Source organism: Staurois parvus, unplaced genomic scaffold, assembly GCF_062004578.1.
Source record: "Staurois parvus isolate SC_StPar_1 unplaced genomic scaffold, SC_StPar_1.0 ptg000020l, whole genome shotgun sequence".
Lineage (NCBI taxonomy): Eukaryota > Metazoa > Chordata > Amphibia > Anura > Ranidae > Staurois > Staurois parvus.
In genome coordinates this window covers 14,468,892-14,488,836 of record NW_028317816.1, presented here as the reverse complement: position 1 = coordinate 14,488,836, position 19,945 = coordinate 14,468,892, and the positions used below count along the sequence as shown (strand labels likewise).

General features: G+C 41.6%; 1 protein-coding gene across 1 annotated transcript in view; it reads right to left on the bottom strand.

Annotated features, from left to right (window-relative positions):
• Positions 1-19,945, bottom strand: part of CDCP1 (CUB domain containing protein 1) — an 88,147-nt gene that overhangs the window by 23,233 nt on the left and 44,969 nt on the right. Inside the window, exon 3 of the mRNA XM_089687432.1 lies at positions 14,465-14,818. Coding sequence (XP_089543558.1) covers positions 14,465-14,818 — 354 coding nt within the window. The remainder of the gene's footprint in view (positions 1-14,464; positions 14,819-19,945) is intronic.

The following is a 19,945-nucleotide window of genomic DNA, read 5'->3' as shown; positions in this document are numbered from 1 at the left end:
TCTAAGAAGAAATTTCTTTCCAATGTTAAACTGATCATAAACGTAATTTCCATTCAAACATTTTCCCTTTGTTTCAGATATTAGAGCACAATACAGTTCCCGAAGAAACGGATGCAAGCATTATTTGTAAAAAGGTTCCCACTTAATTAACATCTTATTTGTCTCTACTAAAAGCAGATACTGCAAATATTTACATAAAATATTGACTCAACCTCAGCCAAGCTTGCAACACACAAAGATAACGAGTGCTTCATATTTTTTTTAAATATTTCTTCAAAAGGCATGGATCTCTACAGAAGTGAGGAAGTCATATGGATGCCTTCACTGTGGTTCTAAAGTCAAAATGCTTACCTGGAAGGTAAGTGAGGGATAAAAACAACAAAAAAACATCCATAATAACCTATGTCGCTACAGCATCCCCTGCTGCCTCTAAGACTCAGAACCAAGCAATCACATGGCGCCTGATTGCTCAGCTCTTGGACTTCACTGAGCAGAGAGCGGTCACTGTCAGTCTCCACTATGCCCCTTCAGAGCTCACTTGAGCACCGAGCTGTGGAGGGAGTGGGAGCTGCTGGCTAAGGATCGCAGCAGCATGCTGAGAGGCTAAATCAGCTGCTAGTCAGGCATCTGGGTGGATCCAGGTATTACTGTCAGGATTCTTGCAGAGCCTTCATGCCATGTCTGATGAAGGGATCCTGTGCAGCTCCAAAACACTGCACTTGTACTTTTGTGGTATGATCTTTCTGCAATAAAAGTTTTGGACATTTGAAGATCCTTGTTGTGCAGGTCAATATATGCATTGGGCCATCTCTGTGACATTAGCGGACAGTGGACTTTAGTTCACTGTCAGCTGAATCTGAGTCACAGAAGTGCAGAATACAGTACTGTGCAAAGGTTTTAGGAAAGCATGACAAAATGCTGTAAATTAAGAATGCTTTCAGAAAAAGAAGTCTTAATATTTTTTTCCATTAACAAAATGGAAAGTAAATGAACAGAAAAGAAATCCAAATCAAATCGATATTTGGTGTGACCACCCTTTTGCCTTCAAACCAGCATCAATTCTTCTAGGTATACATGCACACAGTTTTTGAAGGAACTCAGCAGGTAGATTGTTCCAAACATCTTGGAGAACTAACCACAGATCTTCTGTAGATATAGGCTGCCTCAAATCCCTCTGTCTCTTCATATAATCCCGGACAGACTGATGTTGAGATCAGAGCTTTGTGGGGGCCAAACCATCACTTCCAGGACTCTCTGTTCTTCTTTACAATGAAAATATACTTTATTGCCAAAAGTATTGGGACACCCCTTCAAATCACTGAATTCAGGTTCCAGTCACCTCCATGGCCACAGGTTTATAAACTCAAGCACCTAGGCATGCAGACTGCTTCTAACATTTGTGAAAAAATGGGTCACTCTCAGGAGCTCAGTAAATTCAAGTGTGGTACCGTGACAGTTGCCACCTGTTCAATAAGTCCATCCATGAAATTTCCCTGCTACTTATTCCATGGTCCACTATAAGTGGTATTATAACAAAGTGGAAGCAACTCAGCCATGAAGTGGTAGGCCACGTAAAATGACTGAGTGGGGTCAGCGCATGCTGAAGTGCAGAGTGTGCAGAAGTCGCCAACTGTCTGCAGAGTTAATAGCTAAAGACCTCCAAGCTTCACGTGGCCTTCAGATTAGCACAACAGTGCACAGAGAGCTTCATGGATTTGGTTTCCATGGGTGAGCAGCTGCATTCAAGACTTACATCACCAAGCGTCGGATGCAGTGGTGTAAAGCAGGCCGCTACTGGACTCTACAGCAGTGGAGATGTGTTCTCTGGAGTGACAAATCACGATTCTCTGTCTGGCAATCTGATGGACATGTCTAGGTTTGGCGGTTGCCAGGAGAAGGTACTTGCCTAACTGCATTGTGCCAAGTGTAAAGTTTGGTGGAGGGGGGATTATGGTGTGGGGTTGGGCTTGGACCCTTAGTTCCAGTGAAGGGAACTCTTAAGGCATCAGCATACCAAAGACATTTGGAACAATATCATGCTCCTAACTTTGTGGAAACAGTTTGAGGATGGCTCCTTCCTGTTCCAACATGACAGCGCATCACTGCACAAAGCAAGGTCTATAAAGACATGGATAAGCAAGTTTGTGCAGGCCAGTCAAGTTCCTCCACCACAGAGTCCTGACCTCAACCAGATAGAACACCTTTGGGATGAATTATAGCGGAGACTGTGAGCCAGGCCTTCACGCCCAACATCAGTGCCTGACCTCACAAACATTCCCAGAGACACACTCCAAAACCTTGTGGGACAGCCTTCCCAGAAGAGATGAAGTTGTTATAGCTGCAAAGGGCGGGCCAACTCAATATTGAACCCTACGGACTAATACTGGGATGCCATTAAAGTTCATGTGCATGTAGAGGCAGATGTCCCAATACTTTTAGCAATATAGTGTAGTTCTTAATGGCATTGACTGCATGTGTGGAATCATTGTCCAGCTGCAGAATACATTTCAGGCCAATCACATGCCTCCCTTATTGTATGGCATGATGGATGTGGCTGTATTTCTTAGCATTGAAGACACCATTGACTATGACCAAATCTTCAACTCCATTTGCAGAAGGTCAGCCCCAAACTTGTAAAGAACCTCCATCATGCTTCACTGTTGCCTGCAGACACTCAGTGTACTGCTCTCTAGCCTATTGCAAACAAACTGCCTCCTGCTACAGCCAATATTTAAAATTTTGACTCATCAGTCCAGAGGACCTGCTGCCATTTTCAGCACCCCAGGTTCTATAGGATGTGGAAACAAGTGACTCAACTACAAATCTTTTAGAAAACTGCGGTCACCTGGTTAGAGAGTCTTCTGTCCTATTCTGTTTGGATCACTTAAATAGGTAGCCAGCTTAGACCTCAATCAAATAAATACTTGCTAACTGGTAATGGTGTCACCATATATTAGGAAAAATGGTTCAGTTTATTTATGGTGCCCCTTAGCAGTTACTGTATGCTGATATTTTTGTGCTGCATGGCTGAATCTACTATGGTTAGGTTCCTTGCACAGAAGGAATTTTCAGCATTGGTCATCACATTGTTCAGTTATCAGCATGTAAGCCACTGCTCTCCCCACTTTAGATTATGTAATAGCACTATGTAGTAAACATAACATATACAGTATGTTATGGTTTTAAAATATAAATATACTCATATGAAACATCAAACCCTCCTTACGTCAAACCTTTTCCTTCAAGTTTGGAGAGCTGCACCCCCCCCCCCCCCCCTCCTTTTTGCTGCAGTTTCTGTAATGTTTTTAGAACTTCAACAGTTAGGACATTCAGTTTCTCTGTTAGGTCATGTCCAGCTTCTCCTTAATGATGATATCTTCTTCCTGGGGGTGGGAACAAGTCCCTTTGTTTGGTTACTTTCGCTGAAGAGTGGACACAGTCTGCTTCACATCTGTGCCACCTGGGTCAGCAAATCAGGGTGCGGTTTATTCCATTGAGGCTCCATGTGTAGATGTGGTCAGCTGCTCAACTTCTAACTCCATTGATCATCATCATCAGGCAGGTAACCACTCCTTTGAGCCACCCGTACAGAGACGACTTCTTCCTTAAGTAGTGGCTTGCTCTGAGTAGTTTGCTCTTGATTTTTCTCATCTAACAAAGCCTCTTACTCCCTAATTTCCATCATTAGTTGTGAATAGGTGGGAGCAGATTTGGTTTCTTGAGAAGAAGATTCAGCACTACAGGATGGTTTGGATGAGATCCTTGTAAGACTCGATCAAGTCGGACCTAGTCAGCCTGTCGTGAATCTATACCTTTTGTTGAAGGATTTGGATGTAGGATCTTGTCCGCTAGAGTTATGAAGTCAGAAAACTTTTCACTGTTCACTGGTGAATGTGCTTGAACATTTATGATAAATCTAGGAGTTTCTCTACTCGTCCACACACAGCATACAACACCTCACTATAGTCCAAGGCTACACACTGCTGCTTTCCCAACTTTAAAAAAGTATTAAACCCAAAAGCAAATATTATATTGCAGCTTAACAATTCTTAGATGTGCTGGCTGTATTAGTTTCCTTTCCTTTATAGTTTTCCTCTTCTTTTTTCATCTAGTAAACTAGTCATCAAGTCTGTTGTTTTTCAAAAGCACAAGCTCTCCAGTAGAATGTATCAGTTTACATGGATGAGACAAACCACTTAACACTGGCAGGGGTGATTAACAGGATCAGCTTTTATTTATTTATGCAGAACCTTTAACCCAAATGAAAAAAATGTTTGCTGTAACAGATTCTAAAAAGTGTGAGCTGGAGTTTGGCTTCCATTTTTTAGTGCATCTAAATCTGCGAATACATTTAACACATAACCTTTTCCCACCAGACTGACAATAGTTCTGTCTGCTGTGCCTCCTATCTCATTCCTCCAGTGTTGTGTCTCACTAATACAGGGTGCAGCCACTGCATCTAATCATTGGTAAGCTGCCATATAATACATTTTTGGCTTTGGGTTTAATACCACTTTAAGCTACGTATCACATCACCAGCAGGGCCCCTGAAACTCTCATTAATTATTTCAGTTTCTTTAAAGCCTCAGGGATCTCACTTTTCTAGTGCTGATGAAGCTTGGTCCATCTATGATTCAAAGTCCTCATCCCCAGATGGAACTGGAGTTTTGTCTAAGAACCACCATAGCTTGTGATATCCATGATTGCTGGGGACATAACCATTCTTGACAAAGTTCTCCACCAACTTCTCTACATCAGTGAAAAAGGAAGCAGGGGGTAGTGCTGAAGTAGCCATAGTCTAGCTTGACACAACCAAATAAAGCGAGCTGCTATGTGAAAAGTGAATAAAATTACAACTCGAATTTATCCTGTGAATTAAATAAACATCGAAATAAAGCCACTGTGCATACATGCGAATGTCATATAATTCAACACAAGCTCAAAATTACAAAATACTGTGTACGCTATAATTAACCTTCAACATAATACAATACACAACATGAGTGTTATACAGTGTAAACATAGTCCTTTTTTATAACACTATGTTGTGCTTTTCACAAATCACCATCCGCGCTGCATCCAATTATAAGGTGATCACACCACCACCAGATGTCTCCTGTAAATGAGACTTGAGCTCTCAGGATTAGTTTTTGTGTATCGGACACTTGTAGCCTGATTAAATGGGCTTCGACTTTCTCTGATGAACATGATCACCCAGGAAGTGGGTGGGAATGTCTCTTCTCTACTCATAGCACACAGGTAGAAGTAGCAGCTAGATCCACCTTCACGTCTAGCAAGAACACTCTCTGCTCTGGGGATAGCGTCTTTACCACTTCTTGATTCTGCGCCACTTGTCCATTCATCTCCTAGCACAGGGCTGTCAAACTCAATTTCATCACGGGCCATATCAGCATTATGGTTGCCCTTAAAGGGCAGGTTGACAAGATGTCTAAAGCATACTACCTCACCCCCTTAGATCAGATTTCAAAAGCCCCCCATCATCAGAAGCCAAGGGTCCCCCACCCTCCATTACATCACAGTGCACCCCTCCCCTTACTTGGTGTTGCTGCCAGTAAGAACCTTGGGGTGGAGCTGGGAAGCAGAAAGTGCAGTGTCTGGAGGAGGAACAGAGGAGGGTTGGAGTCAGTTGCCAGAGTCTGCTGAATGCTGAGACCAGGGTGGAGATGAGGTGGGTGCTGCGGCTGTACGGAGAGGTGCAGGATTTGTCGGAGGAGTTGTGTCCTCCTCTCTGCTGCTGACTGCTGAGACAAGGTGAGGGTGGAGATAAGGGAGGATGCTGGTTTAAGAAGAGATGAGAGAGCCACATGAAATGGTCTGGTGAACTGGATTCGGCCCGTGGGCCTTGTGTTTGACATGTGGCCCAGCACATCAAGTACAGTACACAGTTCTGGTCGACCATTTCGCTATTGACACTATTTCACAGCTGCATTGGGGTCCATGTCAACTTCTTCCAGCTCATTATCTAGGTTACTGGCACCAAAAACAGAGTAATCCTCAGACAAGAGCCCACACGTAGCGCTACCCCATAGGGGTCACTGATTAGGATGGATCCTCTGTTCTTTGCCTCAACTTTTTCCAAAAAAACATCTGCCCCTCTAATACACCAGGTCGAGTGTAAAAACGTACAATATCACTGGAAATCACTGAAGGCAATACTTAGTACCCAGTAGTAGCTCTATATCAAAGAAAACAGGCACCGAACCTGGTATTAAAGGCAAGCCCTTTAAGAGCGTTAGTGCACTTATGGATAGTCCCAGTTGCTTGCAGTATAGGTACGGTATAGTCTACTCACAGGAGCAAGGCACTTGTGGTTTAAATGAGGTGCAGGTTCTGTGATGTAGGAAGTACTGCACTGCACCCTTCTCACTCCCAGTCTCAGGCTTGGATCTCTGCTGGTATGGTCTCCAGCTGGCAGGCGAATATTCAGAGAGGGGTGCTCTCTGTCTCTCTAACTCCCTCAGTGACAAGAAGAAGAACTTTCCCAGGGAGTTTAGCAAAAAATCATCTCTCCACTCTCACTACACAGTACCTACTGGGATCTGTAGTATGACCATTATAGTGCAACCATTATATGTCTGCCACCTCCCAGGATTCTGAGTGCTCTACATCAGTATCTCAGTAGAGAGAAAAAAGAATAAAAGGGCAATGTCTCCATCTCGCTGTAACCCAGCACATGGCATTATATATATATATATATAGATATATATATATATATATATATATAGATATAGAGAGAGCGAGAGAGAGCGAGAGAGAGCGAGAGAGAGCGAGAGAGAGCGAGAGAGAGCGAGAGAGAGCGAGAGAGAGCGAGAGAGAGCGAGAGAGAGCGAGAGAGAGCGAGAGAGAGCGAGAGAGAGCGAGAGATTTTTTTTTTGCGAGAGAGATTTTTTTTTTTTCCTGGCTGCTTGACCACCTAATCTATGCTTTGACTATTGTTCTGACAGGACTTTGCAGATTTCTACTTTTTAAAATGCTAAATCAGTCTCCATTATAGCATGACAGCTTCACTAGAACTGCAACATTTTTTAATATCATGTTGATGTGTTTCATAAAATCTAATTAGTTACTATATATTAAATTAACCTATAAACAGAATTTTGTTTCATTATCAGGAACAGCGGAAAAAGAAGGGCATGTGTTTGTCATAGAGACTGTGCAATTAAACAATCCTAGAACATTACAAACAACCACTCCCTGACAAAATATACTATTTTAAGCAGGACACTTCCTTGCAATGCAGGTCAAAAGGAGTAGCATGAATGACAGCTCCATACCAAGAAATAAATAAATCAATGTATGATTAATCATATAGGGATTACAACTGACACCAAAATATATAAACTTCAAAAACCTTACATTGCTGTAAGGCTCATTGTAATGTGCCCGTACGTTCTACAATGACCCATGACAACTAACCTTATTGCTTTACACGGTCACATACAGTGCATCCAGAAAGTACTCTAAGCGCTTAACTTTTGCCACATTTTGTTATATTACAGCCTTATTCCAAAATGGATTAAATTTATTTTTTCCCTTAACATTCTACAAACAATACCCCATAATGACAACGTGAAAGAAGTTTGTTTTGAAATCTTTGCACTTTATTAAAAATAAAAAACAAAAAAATAAAAAAACACATGTACATAATGTATTCATAGCCTTTACTCAATACTTTGTTGAAGCACATTTAGCACCAATTGCAGCCTCAAGTCATTTGGAGTATGATGCAACAAGCTTGGCACACCTATTTTTGAGCAATTTCTTTCATTCGTCTTTGCAGTACCTCTCAAGCTCCATCAAGTTGGATGGGAGTGTTGGTGCACAGCCATTTTCAGATCTATCCAGAGATGTTCAATTGGGTTCAAGTCTGGGCTCTGGCTAGGCCACTCCAGGACATTCCCAGAGTTGGCCCGTAGCCACTCCTTTGTTATGTGGGCTGTGTGCTTAGGGTCGCCCCAGTATAAGGTCCAGAGCATTCTGGAACAGGTTTTAATCGAGGATGTCTCTGTACATTGCTCCACTGTAGGGATGGTATTGGCCAGGTGGTGAGCAGTACCTGGTTTCCTCCAGACATGATGCTTGGCATTCAGGCCAAAGAGCAAAGAGTTCAATCTTTCTTTCATCAGACCAGAGAGTTTTGTTTCTCATAGTCTGAGAGTCCCTCAGGTGCCTTTTGGCAAACTCCAGGTGGGCTGCCATTTGCCTTTTACTGAGGAGTGGTTCCGTCTGGCTACTCTACCATACAGGTTTGATTGGTGGAGTGCTGCAGAGATGGTTGTTCTTCTGGAAGGTTCTCCTCTCTCCACAGAGAAACGCTGGAGCTCTTTCAGAGTGACCATCTGGTGCTTGGTTACCTCCCTGACTAAGGCCCTTCTCCCTCGATCATTTTGGCTGGGCAGCCCACTGTAGGAAGATTCTTTGTGGTTCCAAACTTTTACGGATAATGGAGGCCACTGTGCTCATTGGGACCTTCAGCGCTGCAGGAATTTTTCTGTACCCTTTCCCAGATCTGTGCCTTGATACAATCCTATCTTGGAGGTCTACAGACAATTCCTTGAACTTTATGGCTTGGTTTGTGCTCCGACATGCACTGCTAACTGTGTGACCTTATATAGATAGGTTTATGCCTTTCCTAATTATGTCCAATCAACTGAATTTCCCACAGGTCGACTCCAATCAGGATGATCAGTGGAAACAGGATGCACCAGATCTCAATTTTGAGTGTCATGGCAAAGGCTGTAAATGCTTATGTACGTGGTTTTTTTTTCATTTTTTTAATTTTTAATACATTGCAAAGATTTCAAAAGCGAACTTTATTATGGGGTATTGTTTTCAAAATGTTGAGGAAAAAAAATTAATTGAGTCCATTTTGGAATAAGGCTGTAGCAACAAAATGTGGCAAAAGTTAAGCGCTGTGAATACTTTCTGGATGCACTGTAAACTTGCAGTTTCCAACAAATTCAAGACCCTAAACTGCACGCTATAAATAATTGAGTTAAAGGTGGAGAGCAAGAGGTTGAATCCTCTGTTTCCGAGTAGTTAGCAGATGAAAAGGCACCATGTAGTCGGGTTTTGAATCCCCTCAAACCCGGGTAGTAAAGAACAGATGGCTAGGAGTTGTAAAGCATGCCCTCTTTGTGGGTTTGAGGTGAGGAAGAAGACCTATTTGTCCTCGATGCAGAGTAAGTTGCCTTTGAAGAAATATTTTATGTGAAAACTTAGGTGATGCGAGACCTACTCGTGAACTTTGAAGTGAAAAATTGTTGTTTAATTTGTCTAAAAAATTATTCAGTAAAAACATTTCAAAATATATATCTAGTTGTGTGGAGACTCATCATTCCTTATGTAGTGAGCACTTGGTCTAAAGTTAGGAGGTGAAGGTTGACACAGGATACAGAAAGGCCAAGAGTGGCAGAACTGGTCTGGACCACTGGAGAAGCAGCATTTGTCCATATGGAGAGAAAACAAAATATTTGTTCATAGAGAAATAATATCTGTCTTGTGATTATTATCCAAGGTAGATATTGGATGGTCATTATTCTATATGGGTATTTCTTTAATCAGTTGTTCAAGCATAAAAAGGAGAAAAACACTATCCAACCCTGCTTTGGCCTCCAAACTAAGAGTTATATTCTCCAAAAAAAGAAAATGTATAAGTAGCTTGGAGAAAAGGCTGCATACAAAGGCTGCAACAGCAGGAGTTTGCACATTTTACCAGTCACAAATCTAAAAAAGATCAGTGTTATGCATGTCAGGAATGCATGCTATGACACTACAACAGTTATGTAATATTCTAGTGTGAATCCATCCTCTACATTTAAAAAGGAGCATCTAAAGCTGTGAGATTACATGCTGCCACCAGGAGTTTCACTGGCCATTGCAGTGTAAACTACTGCTAACAGGGCTCTTGACAGGAGACAAAGGAGGCGGCGTAAAGACTTATCAACCTGTTAGTATGGCGCTGCTGTTGTCAATCTCCTATCTGTAGTTCCACCTGTGATGTTTTTCCCACTCAATCAACAATGAAACTGAACAGTATCAGTACTGGAGATGCACATCTAGAGTAGCAGAGCCACAGGGAAGGGAGTCAATTCCACTGCAGTAAGCGGCCATATTGGGGGCTTTAGGAGCTTCTTTAAAGGGAGACTAAATTTTGAGCCAGACATTTATCACAGTTGGATTTAGGGAACTCAACATAAATTGTAAACAGTCACTCACAGCCGCTTTTATCCATAAGCAGACTATGCTGCCTATTCAAAAAATGGTTGTACCCGTCACCAAGGAGCTTTTTACATTGATGACCTGAATTTGTCCAGTCATGCACCAGCTACAAAAATACCCTAAAATGTGTTAAGTTAGAAGAGTGAAAACGAATTTAAACAGCAGATGTTAGGAATGCTGTATTAAAATAGAACTAAAGTCAAAATTTTGTTTATTTTTGGGTAGTGTGGAGAGGGATTGGAATCCCTGTAATTTTGATTGCGGTCTGTGCCCCGTTAGGGATATTCACTTTCTATATTTGTCCTGTTTACCATTATCACTGAAAGTAAATAAATAAATACAATTATGGGTTGTCTCCAGAAAAGTAATATAGGGGAAATCGTCCAATGGGGGACAGTAGTTCTGGTTATCTGGGAGTCCCCAAGGTATACCCTTAACCACTTCAATACTGGGCACTTTTACCCCCTAAATGCCCAGGCCAATTTTTAGCTTTCAGCGCTATCACACTTTGAATGACAATTGCTCGTTCATGCAACACTGCACCCATAGGAAATGTTTATAATTTTTTCACACAAATAGAGCTTTCCTTTGATCGTATTTAATTCCCACTGTTTAAATTTTTTTTGCTAAACAAAAAAAGACTGAAGATTTTGAAAAAAAAAAAAAAAAAAAAAACTTTTTCATTTCGGTTAGAACATTATGCAAATAAATATTATTTCTTCAGAAATTTAGGCCATAATGTACACTGTTACATTTCTTTGGTGAAACTAACCCAAATCAGTGTATATTATTTAGTCTGTAGGAAAGTTATAGAGTCCACAAACCATGGTGTAAAGCTATCTGAAAATCGATCAAGTCTGACATACTGACTGCATTTCTTGAAGCCTTAAAATGCCAGACCAGTACAAACATCTCCAATGACTCCTTTTTAGAAAATAGACAGTCCTAGGTACACTATATTAGCAAACGTATTGCGACAGCCCTTCAAATCATTGGTTTCAAGTGTTCCAATCACCTCCATGGCCACAGGTGTATAAAATCAAGCACCTAGGCATGCAGACTGCTAAAACATTTGTGAAAGAATGGGTCGCTCTCAGGAGCCCAGTGAATTCAAGCATGGTATCGTTATAGGTTGCCACCTGTGTAATAGGTTCATCCATGAAATTTCCTTGCTAGTAAATATTCCACGGTCAACTGTTAGTGGTATTACAACAAAGTGGAAGCAATTGGGAACAGCAGCAACCCAGCCACGAAGTGATAGGCCACTTAAAATGACAGAGCTGGGTCAGGGCATGCTGAAGCACACAGTGCGCAGAAATCACCAACTGTCTACAGAGTCAATAGCTAAAGATCTTCAAACTTCACATGGCCTTCAGATTAGCACAACAGTGTGTAGGCAGCTTTGTGGAATGGGATTCCATGGCCAAGAAGCTGCATCCAAGCATTACATCACCATGTGTAATGCAAAGCGTCGGATGCAGTGGTGTAAAGCACACTGCCACTGGACTCTAGAGCAGTGGAGACGTGTTCTCTGGAGTGACAAATCACGCTTCTCTGTCTGGCAATCCGATAGACGTGTCTGGGTTTGGCGGTTGCCAGGAGAAGGCTCCTTGCCTGACTGCACTGTGCCAAGTGTAAAGTTTGATGGAGGGGGGATTATGGTGTGGGGTTGTTTTTCAGGGGTTGCGTTTGGCCCCTTAGTTCCAGTGAAGGGAACTCTTAAGTTGTTAGCATACCAAGACATTTTGGACAATTTCATGCTCCCAACTTTGTGAGAATAGTTTGGGGATGCCTCCTTCCTGTTCCAACATGACTGTGCACCAGTGCACAAAGCAAGGTCCATAAATACATGGATGAGCGAGTTTGGGGTAGAGGAACTTGACTGGCCTGCACAGAGTCCTGACCTCAACCTGATAGAACACCTTTGGGTTGAATTAGACTGCGACCCAGGACTTGTCATCTGACATCAGTGCATGACCTCACAAAATGCGCTTCTAGAAGAATGGTCAAACATTCCCATAGATACACTCCTAAACCTTGTGAAAAGACTTCCCAGAAGAGTTGAAGCTGTTATAGCTGCAAAGGGTGGGCCAACTCCATATTGAACCCTACGGACTACGACTGGGATGCTAATAAAGTTCATATGTGTGTAAAGGCAAGATTCCCAATACTTTTGGCAATATAGTGTATTTAGTGAGGCATGGTGAGTTTTTTGAAGTAATTTGTCACAATTTTTTGGAAAATTAAGAAATTAAAAAAAGTTTTTTTCCCACAATTTTTAAAAATGTTTTACATATGGCCATCAGTGCAGTACAGCACCATCATATAACTAGTGTGGCAGTGATCAGGGACACTGACTGGTGACAGTATGTAAAAAAGTATGTACATATTTTTTCTTTTTTATTCCTTTTTTTTTTTCACATACAGCGACCAGGGGAACTACAGTGTTACCATAGCAACATTGTACTACTCTGGGGAAGTGATCAGGTTTTTTTTTTTTTTTAAATACTATGATTGCTTATAATTGAATTTTAGAGTTAGTGAATCATTTTTCATTCTGAAAAAATGGTTGCTTATGTTTACTATTGTGATTAGCCACAGCTAATCACATGGTACAGATGGGCTGCGATTGGTCCTGTCTATACCATGTGATCACAGAGCTCATCACAATAGAACACAATGAATGGCATGAAACACAGCCATTCATTGTGTACAATTGTCATGTGATCCACTGTGATTGGTTACAGCAATCACATGATACCGACACCGGGTCAGTACAGTGATCTGTCATTGGTCATGTCTGAAGGACACAGTCAGTGCCAGGTCAGACTGGAGCACGGCCCATTGAGCACACACAAGGTGATGTCTTCTCAGCATAAAAGGGCTCCTACCTGGACATCATATTACAGTAGGCCGGGCGGGAAGGTTTTAATTTTCCTCTCACTTCCTGTTTTGGCTATAGGAAATGAAAGGAAATATGGTCAATGGGACACAGATGGCATAAATAACCTGACAGGAGATATGACCCCTCCCTTACTGTATCCAAAATGATTCATGTTTTCAACACTTTTTCCCTGTGTCATTTCATTTTACTACACATAACTTGTTTTAGTTTCTTTGTATGTATGGATTGCATGGGTTGTTATCGACATGTTGTGAAAATTTAATGTCAATAGCACCTTTAGAAATACACTATATTGCCCAAAGTATTGGGACACCTGCCTTTACACGCGTAAGACCTCTAATGGCATACCAGTCTTAGTCCGTAGGGTTAAATATTGAGTTGGCCCACGCTTTGCAGCGATAGTAGCTTCAACTCTTCTGGGAAGGCTGTCCACAAGGTTTAGGAATGTGTCTATGGGAATGTTTGACCAATATTCCAGAAGCAAATTTGTGAGGTCAGGAACGGATGTTGGGCCAGAAGGCCTGGCTCACAGTCTCCGCTCTAACGCATCCCAAAGGTGTTCTATCGAGTTGAGGTCAGGACTCTGTGAAGGCCAGTCAAGTTCCTCCACCCCAAACTCACTCATCCATGTCTTTATGCACCTTGCTTTGTGCACTGGTGCACAGTCATGTTGGAACAGGAAGGAACCATCCCCAAACTGTTCTCGCAAAGCTGAGAGGATGAAGTTGTCCAAAATGTCTTGGTGTGCGGACGCCTTAAGGAGTTCCCTTCATTGGAACTATGGGGTTCAGCCCATCCCCTGAAAAACAACCCCACACCATAATCAGCCCTCCACCAAACTTTACACAATGCAGTCAGGCAAGTACTGTTCTCCTGGCAACCGCCAAACCCAGACACGTGCATTGGATTGCCAGACAGAGAAGCATGATTCATAACTCCAGAGAATACGTCTCCGCTGCTTTTTTATTTACACAAGCCATCTGTCAGAATAAAAAACTATTGAAGGCTCATTCAGGCAGACACTCTGCATTTGGATTTGTGCACCTGCTCCTGCCCACATGGCAAACTTTGACGTGCAATTGTGCCCATGTAGCCACTGTGTGTGCATCCACTTCCATGGGCTTCCCACACATAGCTCAGAGGTAGATGCACTCTGCCAGCAGCTATGCATGGAGGCTTAATCGCCCATCTGAAAAAGCCCTTAAAATAATGTATCTGCCTGATCCAAGCAACCCTGTTAAGTTGGATCATAAAAGCTTCACAGAAAATTATCACAAAAGATACCCTGAACTATTAAGACATAATATTAAGACATACTTTTGATGGAGGTTCGGTTAGCCACACTGAACACGGGGTCTTTAATGCTCTGATTCCAAGGGAGACTTAGAGCAACAACACCTCTTTCGTGGACTTTAATTCGAGAGACAGTCCCATTCCTGCAGAAGGCTCCAATGTTGATGGGTAAGTCACCTGAGAAAGTACTGATCTTGAAATGTAATAGGTCTGGGCAATTATCTGATGGATGGATCTGTTGTAGCCATGGATTAGAAAAGCCAAGTACAAGACCATTACTCCGGACGGCTGATATGTGCCAAAAAAATGTACGATTTAAGCCATTTAAACTTGAAGGTAGCAGGCTTACATTTAAAGGACAAGCACCATAATCACAATCTAGAAAAAAGAACAAAAAGCAATACATTTAGACTATAAACGGAGAGACCAGCATAAAACATTAAAGTGAGCTTGTGCCCACACTCTGCATACTACATTAATTACATATTCTGAGCAGGTATGAGCTCAGGAGTGTCTGGACAAGGCATTCCCTGGCCTTAAGTAACTGCTTTCTGGCAAGATAGCTCAGGTGGGTTCAGAGTGATGCAAATACAAACACACCTGAGCTCATAAGTGATTCTGCACAAGCATTAAAAGACTTTAAAACAAGCCCAACATTCACCTATGTAGCTATAGGTATTGTGGAGAAATTTGTGCTGAAGAGCAAATCTTTGCAGTCTGACAGCTCCCTAATGTAAACACACAGCATGTGCTTCTAAGCTGTTAGAAACCAACTGAAACCTAACTTTAGAGGCCTTATTGTGACCTCTTAGGATCTTTGAGGATACAATACTTTACAGTACACGCAGCCAGAGGTCAGAGATTTTTTTTTCAGGCTAGGTTCACACGGATGTGATCAGATTTTGATTCAACTTTCAGTTAAATCATGTAATGCAACTTGGAGGCAACTTTGATAAGGTTTGCGGCCATAATTGCACTAGAATTGCACCAAAGTGGTATGGGAATCTTTTCCTAGTTGCATTGATGTGAACGGGCACCACTGAAACGTGATTTCCATTGTCATGCAATTCCGTACGATTTAAAAATTGCACTAGTGTGAACGGAGCCTCAAAGCTCTTTTACTGCTTACAAAAATACAGTTAGACTCATAAAGATAGCATAGTCATTATAGTTTGCTTGATCACAACCAATTAGTAGCTCTAAACAGCAGTACAGTTCACCAATGAAAATAAAAGTTCCACAGTGAGTATAACAAGCATGCTTTCCTGCATATACAGACTGATATTGTAAAGCGCTGCTCAAACTGTTGGCGCTATATAAATCCTGTATAATAATAATAATAAAATAATTTTACTGTTGTGGGTTTAGCAACTCTTTAAGTTACTTAAAAGATATTTAAAGGCACAGCATATACTTTAATGGATTTTAATGCACACAAACACAATACCCAACTGTTTGGTAGAATATAAAAAGATGGTACGCCAAATACATAGATACCAAATATGTCACGTTTTAAAATTGCGTCCACCTGTGGAACTGCACCAAATTACGGTACCTACAAATCTCCATAGGCAACGCTTTAAAAGCATTTACAAGTTACCAGTTCAGAGTTACCTAGGAGGTCTGCCGCTAAAATTATCACATAGTTACATAGGCTGAAAAAAGACAAACGTCCATCCAGGGCAAAAAAAAAAGTTATAATCCTATACCCACAATTGATCCAGAGGAAGGCCAAAAAAACCCCCAGCCAAGCATGATCCAATTTGCTCCTGCAGGGGAACAAATTCCTTCCTGATCCCCGAGAGGCAATCAGATATTTCCTGGATCAACTTTACCTATAAATGTTAGTATCCAGTTATATTATGTGTATCCAAGAAAGAATCCAGGCCTTTTCTAAAGCAATCCACTGAGCTGGCCAGAACCAACTCTTGAGGGAGTCTATTCAACATTTTCACAGCTCTTACTGTGAAGAAACCTTTCCGTCTTTGGCGATTAAATCTCTTTTCCTCCAGATGCAAAGAGTGCCCCCTTGTCCTCTGTGATGACCTCAGGGTGAATAACTCTACACCGAATTCACTATATGAACCACGGATGTATTTATATATGTTGTTCATATCCCCCCTTAATCTCCTCTTCTCAAGAGAGAATAAATTCAGTTCCTCTAATCTTTCCTCCACTATGTGTGAATTGGTGCCCACAACTGAACTGCATATTCCACATGAGGTCTTACTAATGATTTGTACAGGGGTACAATTATATCTCTCTGAGGAGTCTATACCTCTCTTAATACAAGAGAGGATTTTGCTCACTTTAGAAACCGCAGCTTGGCATTGCATGCCATTATTAAGCTTGTGATCTACCAGAACTCCCAGATCCTTCTCCACCATTGATTCCCCCAGTTGTACCCCCCCTAGTATGTATGATGCATGCATATTCTTAGCCCCCAAATGCATAACTTTACATTTATCAACATTAAACCTCTTTTGCCACATAGTTGCCCAATTAAATAGTGAATTGAGGTTGGCTTGCAAATTGACCTGTAAATTGACTACATAGCTTGATGTCATCTGCAAACACCGAAATAGTACTTGTAATCCCAGACCCTATATCGTTTATAAATTATATTAAAAAGTAAGGGTCCCAAACTGAACCTTGGGGTACACCACTAACAACCCTAGATCATTCAGAGTATGACTCATTAACCACTACTTTGTGAATACGATCTTTTAACCAGTTTTCTATCCATTTACATAGATTTTTCCAAGCCTATAGACCAGCAATGGGCAAACTACGGCCCGGCGGACCTTTTAATCCGGCCCGCGGAGCTAGGCTCCTCTCACAGTCCGCCCTGAAGACCGGTGTAGCATGAAAATCTGTCTCCAATGAGGATCTGTCCCCCTCGACGTATCTGGGCATGTGCCGGAGATCGCCGATCGGCTGCTAATGCCTGAAACTGGCACATGCGCAGATACGTCGAGGGGGACAGATCCTCATAGGAGACAGATTTTCATGCTACACCGGAACGGCGCGGGAATACTGCGAGAGGAACGCGCGGAGTAAAGGTAAGTGAATTGACACAGGAGGGACTTGGGGACTTAATATGGGGGATGAATTACTATGGGGGATGAATTACTATGTGGGGGATGAATTACTATGTGGGGGATGAATTTATATGGGGAATGAATTACTATGGGGGATGAATTACTATGGGGGATGAATTACTATATGGGGGATGAATTACTATATGGGGGATGAATTACTATATGGGGGATGAATTACTATATGGGTGATGAATTACTATATGGGGGATGTATGGGGGATGAATTACTATATGGGGGATGAATTACTATAGGGGGGATGAATTACTATAAGGGATGAATTACTATGAGGGATGAATTACTATAGGGGGGATGAATTACTATGTGGGGGATGAATTACTATGTGGGGGATGAATTACTATGTGGGGGATGGATTACTACGGGGGATGGATTACTACTGGGGATGGATTACTACTGGGGATGGATTACTACTGGGGATGGATTACTACGGGGGATGGATTACTACGGGGGATGGATTACTATATGGGGGATGGATTACTATATGGGGGATGGATTACTATATGGGGGATGGATTACTATATGGGGGATGGATTACTATATGGGGGATGAATTACTATATGGGGGATGAATTACTATATGGGGGATTAATTACTATGCTTACTATGGGGGAATATTACTATACTTACTATGGATGACACATACACATCATTCATCTACTCTTGGTCCGGCCCCCGGGTCCAATATATGAACCCATTGCAGCCCTCAAGTCAAAAAGTTTGCCCACCCCTGCTATAGACTTTAGCTTACATATTAGCCGTGTATGGGGAACTGTGTCAAACGCTTTTACAAAATCCAAGTATAACAGGTCCACCCCTCTGTCCAAGGTTTTGCTCACCTCTTCATAAAAAGAAATCAGATTTGTTTGAATCCATGCGATCTGTTGCTTAAAATATTTTTTTTTCCAGCAAGAACTCATCTATGTGGTCTTTTATTAAACTCTCCAGTATCTTCCCAACTATAGAAGTTAAACTAACAGGTCTATAATTATTTGGTAAAGATTTTGATCCCTTTTTAAATATTGGCACCACACTGGCCTTACGCCAATCCATTAGTACCATGCCAGCCATTAAAGAGTCCCTAAAATGAGAAACAATGGCTTTGAAATGACAGAGCTCAATTCTTTAAGGACCCATGGGTGTATACCATCCAGTCCAGATGTTTTATTCACCTTTATTCTGTCTAAATATTTCTGGATCCTATTAGTTGTGAACCAATGTGGATCATCTGGGGCCCAATATAGACAAGAGCTCCCCCATGCTCCTTTGTATACACAGAGCTGAAGAAGGTATTTCATAAATTTACCTTCTCTTTGTCCCATCACGCACTCTAGATTATTTTGTAAAGGGCCTACATGCTCAGACTGGACTTTTTTACTATTAATATATTTGAAAAATTTTGGGGGGGTGGTCCTGCTATCTTTTGCAATCTGTCCTACATTTTCAATTTTTGCAGCCTTGATTTCCTTTATACATATTCTGTTATATTCTTTGTAATGTTTAAATGATGATAGCATTCCTTCATTTTTATATTTAATAAAAGCTCTTTTCTTATTATTTATAGCTTTTTTAACTTTGGCCGTAAGCCACATAGGTTTGATCTTGCAGTGTGTTCACACACAGTCTTTTAGAACTCCCATTTCTGTGTTGTGTTCATCGATGCCAATATTCCCTCCCAGTTTATGTTCTGGAGAGCAGCTCTCAGCCTTGGAAAACTAGCTATCTTAAAGTTGAGTTTTTACTTTTTCTGTGTGTGCTTGTTGTTTACAGTGAATAAATGAATTCATGTTATGGTCACTGCTAACCAGATGTTCTTTTAGATTTTATATTATTGCTCTCACTCTGATGTTTGCAGCAATACCTCACATGTGTGGTGCGATCGCCATTTACATCTGCGTGCGGGTCCTACATACGTGTTCGCATTTGCGTGTGAGCACAGGGGAATGAGAGACCTTTAGTTTTTTTTTTTTTATTAATTTATTTTTTTAAACTAACTTTTTTTTCTGATAAAGTTTATTGCTATTACAAGGAATGAACAACATTCCTTGTAATAGCATGGACCATGACAGGTCCTCGTTATGGAGAGATCGGGGGTCTCTCAGACCCCACATTTCTCCTCTTGCCACCAATGCAGCTGGTCAGACACAGATCACGGTGACTGGCTGCTTCCTTAACTGATAATGGCCAGGTAAACAAAGGGCCAAAACAGTAAGTGATGAAATCCTCATAGCTTCCTGTTTCTGATGTCACACAGTAGGAGGAACAACACCCGTTCTTCTCACTGTGTGCCCAGAACTGAATGCTGCCAGAAGTATCCTTGCTGGGCTCTCCAATCACAGAGGAGAGTCTGGTAAAGGCAGTTGCAGGAGGGGGGTGTGCAGCTGTTTGTA